At 38.3% G+C, this 18,070-nt stretch overlaps 2 protein-coding genes across 9 annotated transcripts in view; both read right to left on the bottom strand.

Annotated features, from left to right (window-relative positions):
* Window positions 1-5,363, bottom strand: part of LOC137076200 (serine/threonine-protein kinase Nek5) — a 37,302-nt gene extending 31,939 nt beyond the window's left edge. For both annotated transcript variants that reach the window (XM_067445134.1, XM_067445135.1), the window contains exons 1-3: window positions 5,177-5,363; window positions 2,567-2,663; window positions 1,193-1,290 (exon numbers count right to left, since the gene is read on the bottom strand). In XM_067445134.1, the coding sequence (XP_067301235.1) occupies window positions 1,193-1,290; window positions 2,567-2,663; window positions 5,177-5,299 (318 nt within the window). In that variant the 5' untranslated portion in view covers window positions 5,300-5,363. The remainder of the gene's footprint in view (window positions 1-1,192; window positions 1,291-2,566; window positions 2,664-5,176) is intronic.
* A 7,007-nt stretch (window positions 5,364-12,370) lies between these two features.
* Window positions 12,371-18,070, bottom strand: part of LOC137075732 (R3H domain-containing protein 1-like) — a 101,968-nt gene continuing 96,268 nt past the window's right edge. For all 7 annotated transcript variants that reach the window (XM_067444650.1, XM_067444651.1, XM_067444652.1 and 4 more), the window contains 2 exons: window positions 16,287-16,358; window positions 12,371-13,200 (listed from right to left, as the gene is read on the bottom strand). In XM_067444650.1, coding sequence (XP_067300751.1) covers window positions 13,198-13,200; window positions 16,287-16,358 — 75 coding nt within the window. In that variant the 3' untranslated portion in view covers window positions 12,371-13,197. The remainder of the gene's footprint in view (window positions 13,201-16,286; window positions 16,359-18,070) is intronic.

Below are 18,070 nucleotides of genomic sequence, written 5' to 3'. Positions count from 1 at the left end.
GGCTGTGGAGATGCTGATCGCTTTTGGGGATTTTCTTCAAACAAATCAATCGTTTGGCCTCTGAAAACTTGGATTATATAATTTTTTTAATAACTCGTGGATGCAGTCGTATGTTATATTCTGTATCATGTTCACACAAATGGGTAGGTTAAGGGATGGAGTGGGGTTGGGTTACATGTTAAACATTTTTTAATAGTGTAAATAAAATAAATGTAAATAAAATTATGATTAAATTGAAAATCACACTCCAACATGTCATAATGGCAAAATCATAAACCAATAAAATTTCACTATGACAATAACATTCCCAATACCCAGTGTGTCTGTGTATAACGCCAAAGGTTTCTCATTGAAATGTATGGAGCACCCAGCGCGTAGAAAAATGACGCCATGGGGTACCTTTAGCGTCTTCATTGTGACGCGGAAGGCACTTGACCATGCTTCAGATTTTGACGCCTTGGGAGTGAGAACGGGTTGTTTATTTTCACACACGCAAATACACGCCCACTTTCACGTTGTGTTTTTTTTTTTTTTTTCAGAGAAACGTGTGATTGGTGGTTCAAAAGACCAAACACTGGTGATTGGTTGAGTTGATGACAGTTTCAATGAATCTGGGCATGCGTTTCCTTAACCTATCAATGCTGCAGATTATGATGACGCATCCACGCTCTCGCCAAGGAGCCTTTAAATAATCAATCGCGAGAAACGTGATACTTCTCAAAAGCTTTATGGTGCATTTTACAGCAAACAGGTGGGATTAGTGGTTTAAAGTTATTAAACATTTTAGAACGAGTTGTTTTTAGCCACGGGCGGCTGTCTCTGTCTATTTAATGTATATAATTACTATTTCTATTTAAAATAAATGCTCTTCTTCAAACTTATTGCGCTTAAACAGTCAAATACACACAAAATAATGTCAAGATGACAGTGTTGGTGAGCATTCACGTAAACGCAGTCAGTTCTGTGAACGTAAACAGATGAGAAAGAAAACGCATGTGTATCATTGAAATGGATCCTTAAAGTGACAGCAGCCTAATAAACCTGCTGCCAAATTATGAGATTATATTAAAATATCTATATGGCAGTTTTCCCTCATGGTATGTGGCCAGTGAAAATGCATTGTGGTTAGTAACTTTGAAAACCACTGGCCACAGTGACTGGTAAGCTAAAAAGGTTGATGTCAAGCCCTGACCTGCTGCTCGGTGAAGGGTTTTCCTCTTTGCATCTTGATTCTGTTCATCAGATCACCGGCGTCACAATATTCCATCAGGATGTAGAGGTTATTTCTGTCTGGATAGTGCACACAAACACACAATACATTAGTGTGTGTTAAAATCCAGCAGGATGGTGTTGTAATTTAAAGAAATCTCCCAGCAGACAAAAACAAGAACCGTTTGCTAACATTCCCATTAAAGGTGCAGTATGTAGTATTCATGAGGATCTATTGACAGAAATGGAATATAATATACATAACTATGTTTTCAGTGGTGTACAAAGACCTTACATAATGTTAGATTATGTTTTTATTACCTAAAGAATGAGCCGTTTCAATCTACACACACTTCGAGTCCTCTTATAGTGAAGTCGCCATTTTGCGCCGCCATGTTTCTACAGTGGCCTTAAATGGACAAACTTCTCTACAGAGCGCCAGTCACTATCAAGCTGCAACCTCCCCCTTCAACATGGAAGTGACTTAAACTGCAGTTCATCGATTGGCCACTAGAGACTGGCTCCAGAAGGAGCAGAATCTCATTTAGCTCCATGTTAAAATGCCCAACTTTACAGCAGAAAAAAACATGTTTACAGCCTGGTACAAATTGTGGTTTTGGTCTATACGGCTAATTTTGCACATCATGACGACTGTGAGGAGGGTGGATTTTTTTATAACTCATTCGTTTACATTATATAAAGCCTTAAAGTTCTGCATAATTAAGGGCGTGGCCACCATGAGTGACAGGTGGATTGCAGTTTGTCTGCTGTCTGTTAGTCATTGCGTCAACTAAGCTCCGCCCACTTCCCGCCTCTTTACCCATTGTCAGTTATCCGGGAGTGACGCATTGCCAAGATAAAAAAATGGCCAGCTCGACCCGACTTTACGCTTCAGAAATGCTCTTCAGAATTCTATGGGTGACGTGACGGACACTACGTCCATATTTTTTACAGTCTATGGTCACTCTCTGCTGTCTCAGACAACGACATCTTTGTCCTGTGTCAGCCACCGTAGCTTCTCTATGTGCTTCGAAAGGGAGGGGCGAGCAGTTTTGCAATTCACAACCTCACCACTAATTGCCGCTAAAATGTACACACTGCACCTTTAAGTGATAAAAAACATTATTTCTGAATGGTTCTCAGAACGTTCAAAACGTCCATGTTTTCTCTTGGCTATATGAAGAATACATTTTAGAAATTTGCAAACAATATGAGAATGTTACTTTTGAATGTTTTCTGAAACAAGTATAACGTAAAAATAAAAAAAAAGTTAGACGGATTAAAACGTTTCAGAAAAAACCTTATGTGAATTATGTATAAATTATATTTTTGTGTTAGACAGATGAAGCACACTGACCATAAAATGATTTATAAAACTTCACAATGTTGGGATGCTTCATTTTGGACAGCAGAGTCACTTCCTTTCTGGAGGCGTCCTTATCCCGAGCAGACAACTGTGACAGAGACAGACAAACAGACAGACAGACAGTTTCTCGTGTTCCCAGATCCCATATCCCATAATCCAGTGTTCATCCCACATTCCCACATGAACGGATCAGAGACGCCACGCCACGACTGAAGCAGCACATCATGATATTAAAACAGTCCTTCTAGTTTGAGATACATGATAATGGCGTTAAACGTTCTGTTTGTTCCTGCTGTCATTGGAAAACTGTGAGTATTTGAGCAATTTAATTCAGAATCAATCTTTTTATTTTATAGCCTGTTAACTGTCACAGGCACACTTAGCATGCTTTTTTTTATAGTAAATTATACTTTAGTAATCATCATAAATTAGCAGAGGCGTTTCCTCTGAGTAGGCAAGGGAAGCAGTGTCTCCTAAAAAAACTGGATGCGAAAATAATCCATATTACAAAAATAAATAATTGCAAATATCACAAAATGTGACATTAAAAAGTGTACAAGTCACTGTTTTTTTATTAAGTAATTTGCGTGATTTTACATTTAATTATTGCAGTTTTTTACGTAATCGAAGTTTGCATTTCACTATTTGAAAGAATACTGAACTGTGTCACTGTTTCTGTGTAAGTGAGAGGAGTAAATGCATGTTCACATAAACTGCATTATATGGGACAACAAAGTAACTTGAGTTACTTATTCGAAAAAGTAATCTTGTCGTAAATTTTAAAAGTAATGAGTTATTTTACTAGTTACTTAAAAAAGTAAAGGTGGAATGGTGGAAAGAGTACTGAAAAAGCATACTCAAGTAGAAGTACTGTTACTTGTCAAAAAATATAATTTAAGTAGAGTAAAAGTACCTGTCCTACATACTACTCAAAGTAGGAGTAAAAAGTAGCCGTTTTAAAAGTACTCAAGAGTAGTGAGTAGTGAGTATTATGCTATGAATGTTAGTCCACCTTATACCCTAATTAAAAATGTAGCTTACTCTTTAATGGATGATTCTCATTAAGAACCAAAAAACCTGAGATCACCAACAGTATTTCAATAGATCTTTGACTATATATTTTTATTTTACTGCTAGCACTAAAAATACAGCCATTTGAGAAAGCAACCAATAATCTGGTAACATTTATGACAACCGTTCTGTAGAGGGGATTGTGTGTGCAATTAATTAAAAAAGGTTGGACATTAATAATTCTTGAGTACTTTCTTTTCAAGACACATTCATTGTACTGCTTTAATTTCAATATGTTTTATTTCTGTAAAAAGAATACACTTAAGAAATCAGAATAGAGTAACTCACAATTTCCCCCACTGATTATTTTTGCTTGCAATTAAAAAAATAAACCTGATTTAAAAATAAATCTGATGTTTTATTCAATTTATTTGCTACATGGACTACAATTTTAAATCGCAATATAAAATACATTTGCACTTATGCTGTACAATATGCTGACAGAAAGCAAGCAGGTGTTTATATGTTAAACGAAATCGATGTAAGGGACAAAAATCTTTCTAGCAGACGGCACCGCGAGCTTGTGCAGCGCTAACAGAATACAGCCCGTGTGAGTGTATTAGAAAATGTAATATTCTGCGGGCAATTTTTAGTAATTGTTTAAGGCAATTTGACGATTTCAGTCATCATACAGTAGTCAGCACTTACCCCCTTTATAAAGCGCGCGCGACGCATGGACACGCAGGACTGATTATTCATCTTATCCAATCACGTTGACAGGAAAATAAATAAACATAATGTAGCGACGGCAGGTTTAGGGAAAATAGCGCAGTAAAAGTACCGATACAGCACTTAAAACTTTAGTAAAAGTAAAAGTACACTGTTTTTAAACTACTTAAAAAAGTACAGTTCCTGAGAAAAACTACTCAATCACAGTAAAGAGAGTATTTGTAATTCGTTACTTTACACCACTACTGATAACGTAACTCGCATTACTTGTATACTGGTGACCAGTGTGTACAAGCTTGATGACTGCTGAAAATAAGTTAATTATTAAAAAAGAAAAGCTGAATATTAATTCACATATAATAAATATTATTTAAAATGTTACGGCTTTATTATTGTGGAATAAATCTAAAAATGCGTAAAAACACTAACTTGATGAAATTTATACTTGGCTTTACTAAATAACAGAACATTACATAGTGTAAAAAGAAGAAGAAAGAAGTTAATACAGGTTTGGAACAACTTGAGGGTAAATAAGGTTTTAGGGTGAACTATCCCTTTAAGTTTAGATCTGCTTAAAAAGGGTAAAAAGGTACGTTACCTGTACGTTACATGTGTTGCGTTACATGTACTTTTAAAGAGTAAAAAAGGTATTTGTTAAAGCAAAAGTCAAACTTTTTCTCTAAAAATCTGACAAATAACAACATAAATGTTGAACAAGGTCATGATCAGATTAAATTCTTTATTTGTATCTATTGCGTTTTTCGTGTTACATGTTTCAAAGCAGCAGCTTTACAGAAAATCTCCAGCACACACAGAGACAAATGATGAAATTACTTTTTTTTTTAATGTAAAAAATGTCACCTGTCTCAAGTTGATCTCTTTGATGACGTAGAGCAGCGCATCGCCACCGTGTCGGTGTTTGACCAGAAGCGCGCTCCCGAACGCGCCTTGACCGACCCGCCGAATCACCTCATAATGATCCATAATTTCTGAGGATGATGATAATGATGATCTTCAACAGGTTCAGCAGCCGACGCGGGAATATGAGCCCCGCGTCACCATAGCAACACGTCAACAGCGTCACTGAAGAGTCACTGACACAGGAATCCGTGTGGAAATATTCTCTCCTCAAACACAAATGAAGAACATTAAAAGTTTGATGACTTTGTCCAGCTCTTCTGTGAGGAGGAACAGTTCATAAAAATGGATTTCGTGAAAATTAAAACTAAATGCTCGCGTGAAGAATTCTAAAATAGCGCCATCCATTATTCATTCGCATTTTCTCATGGAGTCGTGAAATAAACATTGATTTATAAAAAAATAATATCTATATATTAATATATAAGGGGATATAAACTCTCAATCTGAATTGAAACGTAGCAGTCACTTTGTAAATTTAGAATATTTATTCATTTTTATTCCATGGCGGGAAAAAAAGTATTTCGAAGATAGCTACTAACGTTACTCAAGGTAAAATGTAATATATTTTCCTACAAATTTATTTCGGTCAAATAAAGGTTTACGTTTAATAATATAAAATAGTCATAAAAGTAGCCTATAATTCATGACTGCTGGACGTTTTTCACATTCAAAAAAAGATAAAATCACCTTTTCTTATTTTAAATGAGAAAAACAACATTAAATATCCTAAATAAACAGTGACTGCTACATTATCTCTCTCACAATTGAGAGTTTATATAGCCTCTTATTTATATTATTCATTTTTATTCGATATATATTATCCAAACAAAAACCGTTAAACTGATCAGAAATTTTAAAGTTATGAAAATTAGCCTACATCTGTTGCTGGGCATACATCGAAATGAAAGTTTATAATTTTATCATAATGAATGAACTTTGATCTAAATAATGATATCGTTTTAGAGCTGCTTTACAGCAGAATTTGAATTCGTTTCATATTTAATTTGATTCCGTTATTTTCCTGTTTTAGTGAAGCTGTTTTGAAATAATGTTGAATTCAGAAAGACACATGGAAAAAAATCTAAAATATTTACTTAGCTACAGTTTGTCTGTTGTATTCGAAGTCACCATGACATCAAAACTTACTATATGACGGAACATTGCAGTATTTTATATAAATGGAAATCATTTATAAAAATGTATGTCATGGTGCCTTTATGATGTAGAGGAGTTGTCGTGCCTGATAACGACACAAGATGGCGCTGCACACCAACACTCCTCTACTCACTAGTGTCCTGATGAAACCTGAGATGTGTCCCAAATCACCCCCATTCACTGTTTCCAATTTAGCAATTTTATTGCTAGATTTAGGGACTTTTCAGACTACCCTAGCAACCTTTTTTTCAAAAAGTACCTAGCAACAAATTTATCTATTTTTAAACATTTATTTGGCAACTTTTGAAAAGTGCCTCAAACAATAAAAGGGCATATTTTTCTCTAAATTACACAAAAAGAGGAAACATTAGAACAGCTAGCCTAAAGAGAGCTGGAGAAAGACACCTAACAACACAAATCAAATCAAATGTGAATTAAGTTGCAGTTGTTAAATAATAATTGTTAATTTATCTCACTCAGATATTTAAAAAAAAAAAAAAAAAAAAAGAGCTGTGGGTCAAAATGACGATATTTGTATTGGTAAACAGGACAAAATTAGTGAGATGGCATTTATTGCAATGCATGCCACATTTAATGCCATGACTTTATGAAAGCCCACAACTGATCTGTCAGGTCAAACTACTGTAACTATTATAAAAATACAGGAGCTGGCCATATAATCAGAATATCATCAAAAATGTGATTTATTTCACCAATTGCATTCAAAAAGGGAGACTTGTATATTATATTCATTCATTACACACAGACTATTTTTTAAATGTTTATTTATTGTAGTTTTGATGATTAACTGACAACTAAGGAAAATCCCAAATTCAGTATCTCAGAAAATTAGAATATTACTTAAGACCAATGCAAAGAAAGGATTTTTTTTAGAAATCTTGGCCAACTGAAAAGTATGAACATGAAAAGTATGAGCATGTACAGGACTCAATACTTAGTTGTCTCCTTTGCCTGAATTACTGCAGCGATGCGGCATGGGATGGAGTCGATCTGTGGCTCGCTCAGGTGTTATGAGAGCCCAGGTTGTTCTGATAGTGGCCTTCAGCTCTTCTACATTATTGGGTCTGGCATATCACATCTTCCTCTACACAATACCTTATAGATTTTCTATGGGGTTAAGGTCAGGCGAGATTGCTGGCCAATTAAGAAAAGAGATACCATGGCCCTTAAACCAGTTACTGGTTGCTTTGGCACTGTGTGTGGGTCCTGTCGGAAAATGAAATCTGCATCTCCATAAAGTTGGTCAGCAGCAGGACGCATGAAGTGCTGTAAAACTTCCTGGTATACGGCTGTTTTGACCTTGGACCTCAGAAAACACAGTGGACCAACACCAGCAGATGCCATGGCACCCCAAACCATCACTGACTATGGAAACTTTACACTGGACCTCAAGCAAAGTGGATTGTGTGTCTCTCCTTTCTTCCTCCAGACTCTGGGACCCTGATTTCGAAAGGAAATGCAAAATTTACTTTCATCATGGAACATAACTTTGGACCACTCAGCAACTGTCCAGTCCTTTTTGTCTTTAGCCCGGGCGAGATGCTTCTGACGCTGTCTGTTGTTCAAGAGTGGCTTAACACAAGTGATGCGACAGCTGAAACCCATGTCTTGCATACGTCTGTGCGTAGTGGTTCTTGAAGCACTGACTCCAGCTGCAGTCCACTCTTTGTGAATCTGACCCACATTTTTGAATGGGTTTTGTTTCACAATCCTCTCCAGGGTGCGGTTATCCCTATTGCTTGTACACTTTTTTCTACCACATCTTTTCCTTTCCTTCGCCTTTCTATTAATGTGCTTGGACACAGAGCTCTGTGAACAGCTACCCTCTTTTGCAATTACCTTTTGTGTCTTGCCCGCCTTGTGCAAGGCGTCAATGGTCATTTTTGGACAATTGGTGTTTGACTCCTATAGTGTCGTTTGACTCCTATAGTGGTGTTTGACTCCTATAGTGGTGTTTGACTCCTATAGTGGTGTTTGACTCCTATAGTGGTGTTTGACTCCTATAGTGTCGTTCGACTCCTATAGTGGTGTTTGACTCCTATAGGGCTGTTTGATTCTTATAGCGCTGTTTGACTCCTATAGGGCTGTTTGACTCCTATAGTGGTGTTTGACTCCTATAGTGCTGTTTAACTCCTATAGGGCTGTTTGACTCCTATAGTGTCGTTTGACTTCTATAGTGGTGTTTGACTCCTATAGGGCTGTTTGACTCCTATAGTGTCGTTTGACTTCTATAGTGGTGTTTGACTCCTATAGTGCTGTTTGACTCCTATAGGGCTGTTTGACTCCTATAGTGGTGTTTGACTCCTATAGTGGTGTTTGACTCCTATAGGGCCGATTGACTCCTATAGGGCCGTTTGACTCCTATAGTGGTGTTTGACTCCTATAGTGGTGTTTGACTCCTATAGGGCTGTTTGACTCCTATAGTGCTGTTTGACTCCTATAGGGCTGTTTGACTCCTATAGTGGTGTTTGACTCCTATAGGGCTTTTTGACTCCTTTAGGGCTGTTTGACTCCTATAGTGGTGTTTGACTCCTATAGTGGTGTTTGACTCCTATAGTGGTGTTTGACTCCTATAGTGGTGTTTGACTCCTATAGTGGTGTTTGACTCCTATAGTGCTGTTTGACTCCTATAGGGCTGTTTGACTCCTATAGTGGTGTTTGACTCCTATAGGGCTTTTTGACTCCTTTAGGGCTGTTTGACTCCTATAGTGGTGTTTGACTCCTATAGTGGTGTTTGACTCCTATAGGGCCGTTTGACTCCTATAGGGCCTTTTGACTCCTATAGGGCCTTTTGACTCCTATAGGGCTGTTTGACTCCTATAGTGCCGTTTGACTCCTATAGGGCCGTTTGACTCCTATAGGGCCGTTTGACTCCTATAGTGGTGTTTGACTCCTATAGTGGTGTTTGACTCGTATAGGGCTGTTTGACTCCTATAGGGCTGTTTGACTCCTATAGGGCTGTTTGACTCCTATTGTGGTGTTTGACTCCTATAGGGCTGTTTGACTCCTATAGGGCTGTTTGACTCCTATAGTGGTGTTTGACTCCTATAGTGCAGTTTGACTCCTTTAGGGCTGTTTGACTCCTATAGTGGTGTTTGACTCCTATAGGGCCGCTTGACTCCTATAGTGCAGTTTGACTCCTATAGGGCCGTTTGACTTCTATAGGGCTGTTTGACTCCTATAGGGCTTTTTGACTCCTATAGTGGTGTTTGACTCCTATATAGGCCCGTTTGACTCCTATAGTGCTGTTTGACTCCTATAGGGCTTTTTGACTCCTATAGTGGTGTTTGACTCCTATATAGGCCTGTTTGACTCCTATAGTGGTGTTTGACTCCTATAGTACCGTTTGACTCCTATAGTGGTGTTTGACTCCTATAGGGCTGTTTGACTCCTATAGGGCTGTTTGACTCCTATAGTGGTGTTTGACTCCTATAGTGCAGTTTGACTCCTTTAGGGCTGTTTGACTCCTATAGTGGTGTTTGACTCCTATAGGGCCGCTTGACTCCTATAGTGCAGTTTGACTCCTATAGGGCCGTTTGACTTCTATAGGGCTGTTTGACTCCTATAGGGCTTTTTGACTCCTATAGTGGTGTTTGACTCCTATATAGGCCCGTTTGACTCCTATAGTGGTGTTTGACTCCTATAGTACCGTTTGACTCCTATAGGGCCGTTTGACTCCTATAGGGCTGTTTGACTCCTATATAGGGCTGTTTGATTCCTATAGGGCTGTTTGACTCCTATAGTGGTGTTTGACTTCTATTGTGGTGTTTGACTCCTATAGTGCTGTTTAACACCTATATAGGGCTGTTTGATTCCTATAGCGCTGGTTGACTCCTATAGAGCTGTTTGACTCCTACAGTGGTGTTTGACTCCTATAGTGTCGTTTGACTCCTATAGTGTCGTTTGACTCCTATAGGGCCGCTTGACTCCTATAGGGCCGTTTGACTCCTATAGGGCTGTTTGACTCCTATAGTGGTGTTTGACTCCTATAGGGCTGTTTGACTCCTATAGGGCCGTTTGACTCCTATAGGGCTGTTTGACTCCTATAGGGCTGTTTGACTCCTATAGGGCTGTTTGACTCCTATAGGGCCGTTTGACTCCTATAGGGCCGTTTGACTCCTATAGGGCTGTTTGACTCCTATAGGGCCGTTTGACTCCTATAGGGCTGTTTGACTCCTATAGGGCCGTTTGACTCCTATAGGGCCGTTTGACTCCTATAGGGCTGTTTGACTCCTATAGTGGTGTTTGACTCCTATAGGGCTGTTTGACTCCTATAGGGCTGTTTGACTCCTATAGTGGTGTTTGACTCCTATAGTGCAGTTTGACTCCTTTAGGGCTGTTTGACTCCTATAGTGGTGTTTGACTCCTATAGGGCTGTTTGACTCCTATAGTGGTGTTTGACTCCTATAGGGCCGTTTGACTCCTATAGGGCCGTTTGACTCCTAAGAGGAATACAAATATTGAGAGATTGATTCTGTTAGTTGTTCTGGAGAAAGATGTCAAATTTGCTGTCACTCCCTCAGCGTGACCTAGTTCTTTATAATTCAATGCCAAGACATATGAGCACAAAAATAAAAATATAAAAATCTTTACTATATATTGCCTGAGGTTTTTCCCTCAGGCGTTTGATCCCTGTAAGCCGGGCATAATATCACTTTGGGCTGCTTGTCTTGTTTTTGTTTGTTTTAATTGTTGCTACTAGAAACTTGAATTTGCCCCTATACTATGAATAAAGTATCAATCCATCATCCATCACTCTTTCTCTTTCTTTTGGTCTCTCTCTCTCTCTCTCTCTATATATATATATATATTCATATATCCACCCATCTACATATCCATCCATAAATCTTTATCCATATCCATCCACCCACCCACAAATCCACCCATCTATATATCCATCAATCCATCTATCATCCATCCATCCATATCTATCCATCCGTCCATATATCAATCTATATCTGTATATCCACCCATCCATCCACCCACAAATCCACCCATCTATATACCCTCCCATCCATCTATATCCATTTATCCACCCATCTATATACCCATCCATCCATCTATATCCATTTATCCACCCATCTATATATCCATCCAACCACCCACAAATCCACCCATCTATATACTCATCCATCCATCTATATCCATTTATCCACCCATCTATATACCCATCCATCCATCTATATCCATTTATCATCCCATCTATATATCCATCCATCCACCCACCCATCTATCTATCTATACACATCCATATATTCATCTATATTATTAGCAGTATGTAAAAATGGATCTGATTCTGGTCAGTTGTTTATTCTTCATGTATTTATGAAGCACAATCTTTAATGTATTTCTATAAGAACGCTGCATTATTGCACTTTCACAGGAACAGGGCCGGATGGAGGGAAGAAACTGGAGGCTTTCTGATAAAAACATCAATTACTGCTGAATAAACAGAAGCTCAAAGCCTTTATATCCTCCGTGTCTTGCGCGGCGGAGCTCTCCAGATGTTGATTTAATTACACGTTAATAATCTCGCCGGCTCAGAGCCAATTGGCACACCCTTACCGGACAGAAGAGAGCGTTGTTCATATGAAGATAAAGCCATCCATTATGGATTCCAGCACTTCCAGCTCCCTCCGGCTCAATAAGGACACCAGCAGGCGGGGGATTTTTCTTCTGCCAAATTGCTTTGACGTTATTGGAGGAGGGAAATACAGAGAAGATTCGAGATGAACTGTGGGGCGGTGGGACAGATGAGGTGAGCGGCAGGTTAATGTAGCAGACAAATGACCCAATAAAAGCAGAATTGAGATGAACGACGCCGTCCATCGGCCGAGATCCACGCGCTGGTGCTTCATAAAGACGACGCCTCCAACCACTGAAAAATAAAGCGGGATAAATGACGAGAGCCGACGCCGGAGCACGTATAAAAACCACGGCAGTGTTTGATAAAGCACATCGTTTGGTGTAAACATTTATTGGTTCTCAGACGGAAATAAAAATGGACTTGTGTCAGTAAACATTTAGACTTCCACACATATTTTTTGAAAGAAAAAAATAGATTTTTCTGTATATATATATATATATATATGCTGAGTTTGTATAAATGTGCAATCTTTTTATTTTCCCCAGTACGAATATATTAAAAGACCCAAAAAAACAGACATGACGTGTGAATACAGCCGTTTCAACGCATTAAAAATTATTAAATTAAAAACAAGGGAAGTGAACAACAACAACAACCAAAAAAACAAAAACAAAAATGCTGTCGCTCTTACTGGCGTCTATTCCCACAATCCAGAGGAACTGAATTATACAGCTACTTCATAAATTATGTACAGGAAAGCAGGTTGTGTTTGACGCTGAAGGCACGCCACGACACCTGTGTGTGAACGCATCACACGAAGAGCCGACGGCTGGTGAAGAACGAACACAAAAGTGAACTGAAAATCAAATCGCTGATGGACAAAAAAAAATCCATCTTAACACTATAATATTCAAATAAAAAACAAACAAACAAACCAATAAACGCAGATTAAAAAAGAACACAGTTCCGGCTGCATTTTCATGTTCCAGTCAATCGTCCAATAAGAGAGCAGAACACTCAGTTCGGATTGGCTAGAGCTCAAACACCAGTCAGTCAGTCGGAGCGCCCTCATGTGGAAGGATGAGCGCGTCATTGGGCGAGCCGTGAGCAGGACGGAGGCGGAGTCAGCGCTGGAGGAGGGAGATTTGGCGAGAGGAATCCACTCGACTGAAGCTCCTGCTGCGCGACACACGGCCTATCACTGGAAGAGACACACACACACACACACCGTCAATAAACACACTGACAAACTCAATACACACACTTCAATCTCAGCAGTGTCAAACAAACTGCAAACCTGTAGGACAGGACAGATTCATAATCATCTATTTCAACTACAGTGTTTTATTTTTTGTTGCATAATCTGTGTGAGAATCGCTTAATTTCACCAGTCTGAAGTTTGTAACTCTGACTTAAAGAGTATTTTAATGGCTACAGGGTGGGCTATGTCTCACACACATATTTATATAATATATACAGGTCCTTCTAAAAAAATTAGCATATTGTGATTAAGTTCATTATTTTTCATAATGTAATGAAAAAAATTAAACTTTCATATATTTTAGATTCATTGCACACCAACTGAAATATTTCAGGTCTTTTAGTGTTTTAATACTGATGATTTTGGCAAACAGCTCATGAAAACCCTAAAATCTCAAAAAATTAGCATATTTCATCCAACCGATAAAAGTGTTATTAAAGGTCCCGTTCTTTGCATGTTTTCAAAGTTTTGATTATGTTAACAGTCTGCAATATAACATGAGACATGAACCAATTCGAATATTTGGTAGACTTTATCCATTTTTGCTTTGTCTTCATTCTCTGAAATTTTCTGGGGACCCCTTACAAACCTTCTGGAGGACCCCTGCGGGTCCCTGGAGTCCAGTTTGAAAACCCCTGGCATATGACACAGCGCTGCCCATAAGGTTATTGGTCCTACATACAGTGGTGGAATGTAACGAAGTACAAATACTTCGTTACTTTACTTAAGTACATTTTTTACGTATCTGTACTTTACTTAAGTAGAATCAATAGTGCATACTTTTTACTTTTACTTCGTTACATTTTGCAGCAATTATTATACGTTCTACTCCACTACATTTCTACAAGGTTTCGTTACATTTTCTGATCAGTTTCAGGGCTCGAGATTAAGGTTTGCCGGGATAATAATATATAATGTACGTTATAGGCTAATGAATGACGGTTGCGCTGTTGAGGCTCGCGCAGCCTCTCGAGGAGAAATGGAAACAAATCAGCCCCGCTCACACAAAGAAACTCAGTAACATACTGCAGTAACAATTCAAAATGTTTAGTTTTTATATTTTATAACAGTTAAAAAAACATCACATGACACGACCAACGAGTGTAGATTTCCTGAATACCATCACGACAGAAGTTCTATAAACAATTAATTAACATCAAGTCTTTACTTAACATAACGTCAAGTAACTTACATTTTACTGATTGCTTTATTGCTTTTGTTCTATTTCAGCAGCGAAAATATTTCCAAGATCAGATTTCCACATCCGAACCATAACGTATTGCACAGCGACAGCGCGTTACTGAATCAAAGATTCAATGCCCTATTCATAAACGACTGCCTCATTTATGAACGAATCAGCCGTTTGAACGAATCGACTCAATGACTCTCTCATAAGGATTCACCTGCCGCCATCTACTGGCGGTTTAGTTAAAACAATCTCATAGCATTATTGAGTGCAATTGTAATTTTTCAGTGTTAATTATTTAATTTGATTGGTAACAACCCTATTGTATCTTATTCTAATTTAATTTATTAATCAAATGTAAGAATATAAAGGGAAAGCTGAAGCAAAGCCTATATTTAATAAGATTAGGGGAAAATGTCCTTTATAAAAGGTAAAAATATCATAAATATGAAGATTTAAATACATCACAGCTGATGAGAATGTCGCTTCAGAAAAATGACATTTAACTTTGCAGATAAGCAGAATTGTAAGTCAGAATGTAAACTGGGCAACAGATGCTAAGAACAATTACATGAACCCAAAACTAACTCAATTAAAACGCCACCGCTCATACTGTTTTCTTCTTTTTAATTATTAGAATTAGACATTAAGAGAATACATTTTTATGCAAGTACTTTAACTTTTAATACTTAAAGTACATTTAAAATCAGGTACTTTTTACTTTTTACTTAAGTAGGGTTGTCGTTGTAGTACTTCTACTTTTACCAAAGTAAATATATTTCTGGTTACTTGTACTTTTACTTAAGTACTGAGATTCAGTACTTCCTCCACCACTGCCTACATAACAGCTTCTGTATCAGTTCTTTTGTCAGATTTCTGCTCGTTCTGAATAAGATACAGATAAAGTAGCACAATAAAGATTACATGTATATGAATGCATTAGTGAGTGATTGTGTGTGAATTAATTCTACCTGGCAGCGTCTCTCTACTAATAGTGAAGCGGTGAGTTTTAGTTATCAAGAAATATATGCTAGAACTTTTCAGTTTCCAAGATATTTTCTGATAAATCACAGAACAGTGTTGATACATTTCTGCTACTGAATGATTTTGTGTGAGGCGCGTGATCAGGCTATGTGTGTGTATGTGTTGCAATGTAGCACGCATTAGTTTAGCGCGATGATTAACTTACGGGTACAATAAGCTGCATTCCCCGATCAACTTTGAGCATCCAGATGGTAATCAAACATGTCTTGTGGAGAGCTCTTGGAGGATGCATTTATTTGTCATTTTTAACTGTTCAAAGCAGAGCCTGCGTGTCAGGAAATAGTTTATCCTGTAGCGCCCTCTTTAGGCCAGCGACTAGTTGACGTCAAGCTTAAAGCGTCATGACAGAGCATTACGGTCGACTAGTTGGTGCAACCCCTAATACACACACACATACACACAGTAGTGGCCAAAAGTGATGTTCACCCTAGGAAAATTGACATCACCCTTTATTTAAATATTATTCAAAATGTGTTTTGTACTCATATTGTGTAGTCGATTGTTTTATTAGTGATAATAACGCAATGAAACATGACAAATTTTGCCGCCATCATTTTTTAAATCCAGACTGTCATACAAAGAAATGATGAACACATGCAAAAACAAGAGAACCAATGGATAACTTTTCCTGTCAGCTTTTTGTTTTATATGCATTTTTTTGCAACTATAAATTGCCTGATAATTTTTTCAGATAAATACATTAACCGAGTTTAGCGATGTGTTCTTCCCTCATTTTTTAAATATAAAAATAATCATCACATTTTGTTGGTTTAACCGAACTTGTAGTGTCACCTACACTGAGATCTGTAGAAAGCGCTTTCCTCTGTGGCTTCCTGCCTCGAGCAGCGTGTCGCATCCCCACAGGAGCCTGAACACAAGAGGAACACAATTAACATCCACACACTTTCGGTCACAAATGTTGAGTGTTGAGATTTAGGGCGTTTTCACACCTGAATGTCCGCACCAAGGTCCGAACCAAAGTTCGTGTTTGGACATTTGGTTCTTTTTGGTTTGCTTTCACATTGCAGTTGTCAGCGCACCAAAGAACTTTACACTCGCACTGGCGTCCTGACGTCATCATCTATGTGGGCTGCATCTTAACATTGATTGGTTTGTTAGCGGACGTGCGTCTGACGTCAGTGTGTTGTCAATTCAGCGGCTAACTTTGACAAGAATGAATGAACAGACGCATTGTGCCAATACTCTTAATATTATGGGATTACTATCTGCAGCACCAACTATACTCGAGGCAAATTCACCAAATGAACGTCCTCGTTGTGCAAACATTTGATCGGCGCCGACAGGAAAAGAGGAGCTCCTAGAAGATAGGCTTTTTAGCCAAACAATGTATTTTATTTTATAGTTATGTTTAAATGTTATAATGTTATTTTTAAATTTCATCTAGGCTATATTGATTATGAAACGTGCACAGATGTGCAATATATGTCAAAGACATCGAGTCAGAAATAATTTTGACCACTTCATTAAGATTTGTTTTGTAGAAAGCTTTGTATTTTGTATCTTAATGTTAATAAATGTTTCATCATTTGCCTGAATTTAATAAATAAGCTTAAATAAATAATATAGCAGACATCCCGTGACGGAGTGATCATTTGCGTTGCACATGAACTGGAGCGGTGTCATAAATAAACCGAAACTCAGCATACAGGCTACTTCTCACAGATATTAGAAATATATATAAATATACGTGAACAGCGTGCTCTGCTTGACTATATATATATACAAACCTTTGTTCTGTTTGGTCCGGACCGAGACTACCTCTTTTCATCGGACCAAATTTCGTCTGTTTGGTCCGGACCATGGTCCGAGGGAGGTTTCACACCTGTAATTTTGGTTCGTACCAAACTGAAAAGTCCGAAAATCCGGACCAAACAAGGTAGGTGTGAAAGCACCCTTAATCGTCATTGTTGCCAATTGTTGTGAACTGAAAAACGTCACATTAATATTTAAAGGAGCTGTATGTAAGAAATGTATTTCAGTTAATCATAAAATGGCCCTGATATGTCACTAGAGGGCCATATCAGGTTCATGTAGGTTGTCTACAAACCAAAAGGTTGGTGGTTCGATCCCCGGTTCCACCTGACCCAGTGTTGAGGTGTCCTTGAGCAAGACAAAACCCCAGCTGCTCCTGACGAGCTGGATGGCGCCTTACATGGCTGACATCGTCGTCAGTGTATGAATGGGTGAATGTGAAGCAAAAACGTAAAGCGCTTTGGATGGCCATAGGGTCTGTTAAAAGCGCTATATAAATACAGTCCATTTACCATTTACTAGACATTAAGAAATCATGTAAATTTTAAACACTTCTATCACTGACAACAGTAGTCCGGCCAGGATATTGTCATTATAAAGTTGTTGTTGCAGCCCTCAACTGATGTTGATGATGTCATGTTGTGTTTTGGCCTGAAGCTCCGCCCTCCACCTATCGACCAATCACGACGTCAGTAGCGTTTCGGCATCAGGGATGCCAGATCTGCTCTAGTTACCACAGCTGCAGATCTACAAACGTTCCTGCTGATCCTGCAGCCAATCTGGCAACCCCGAGTCAGGGGGAGGGGG

Source organism: Pseudorasbora parva, chromosome 5 (assembly GCF_024679245.1).
Source record: "Pseudorasbora parva isolate DD20220531a chromosome 5, ASM2467924v1, whole genome shotgun sequence".
NCBI lineage: Eukaryota > Metazoa > Chordata > Actinopteri > Cypriniformes > Gobionidae > Pseudorasbora > Pseudorasbora parva.
Note: the sequence above shows the minus strand (reverse complement) of the source record. Positions and strands in the feature narration are given on the sequence as shown.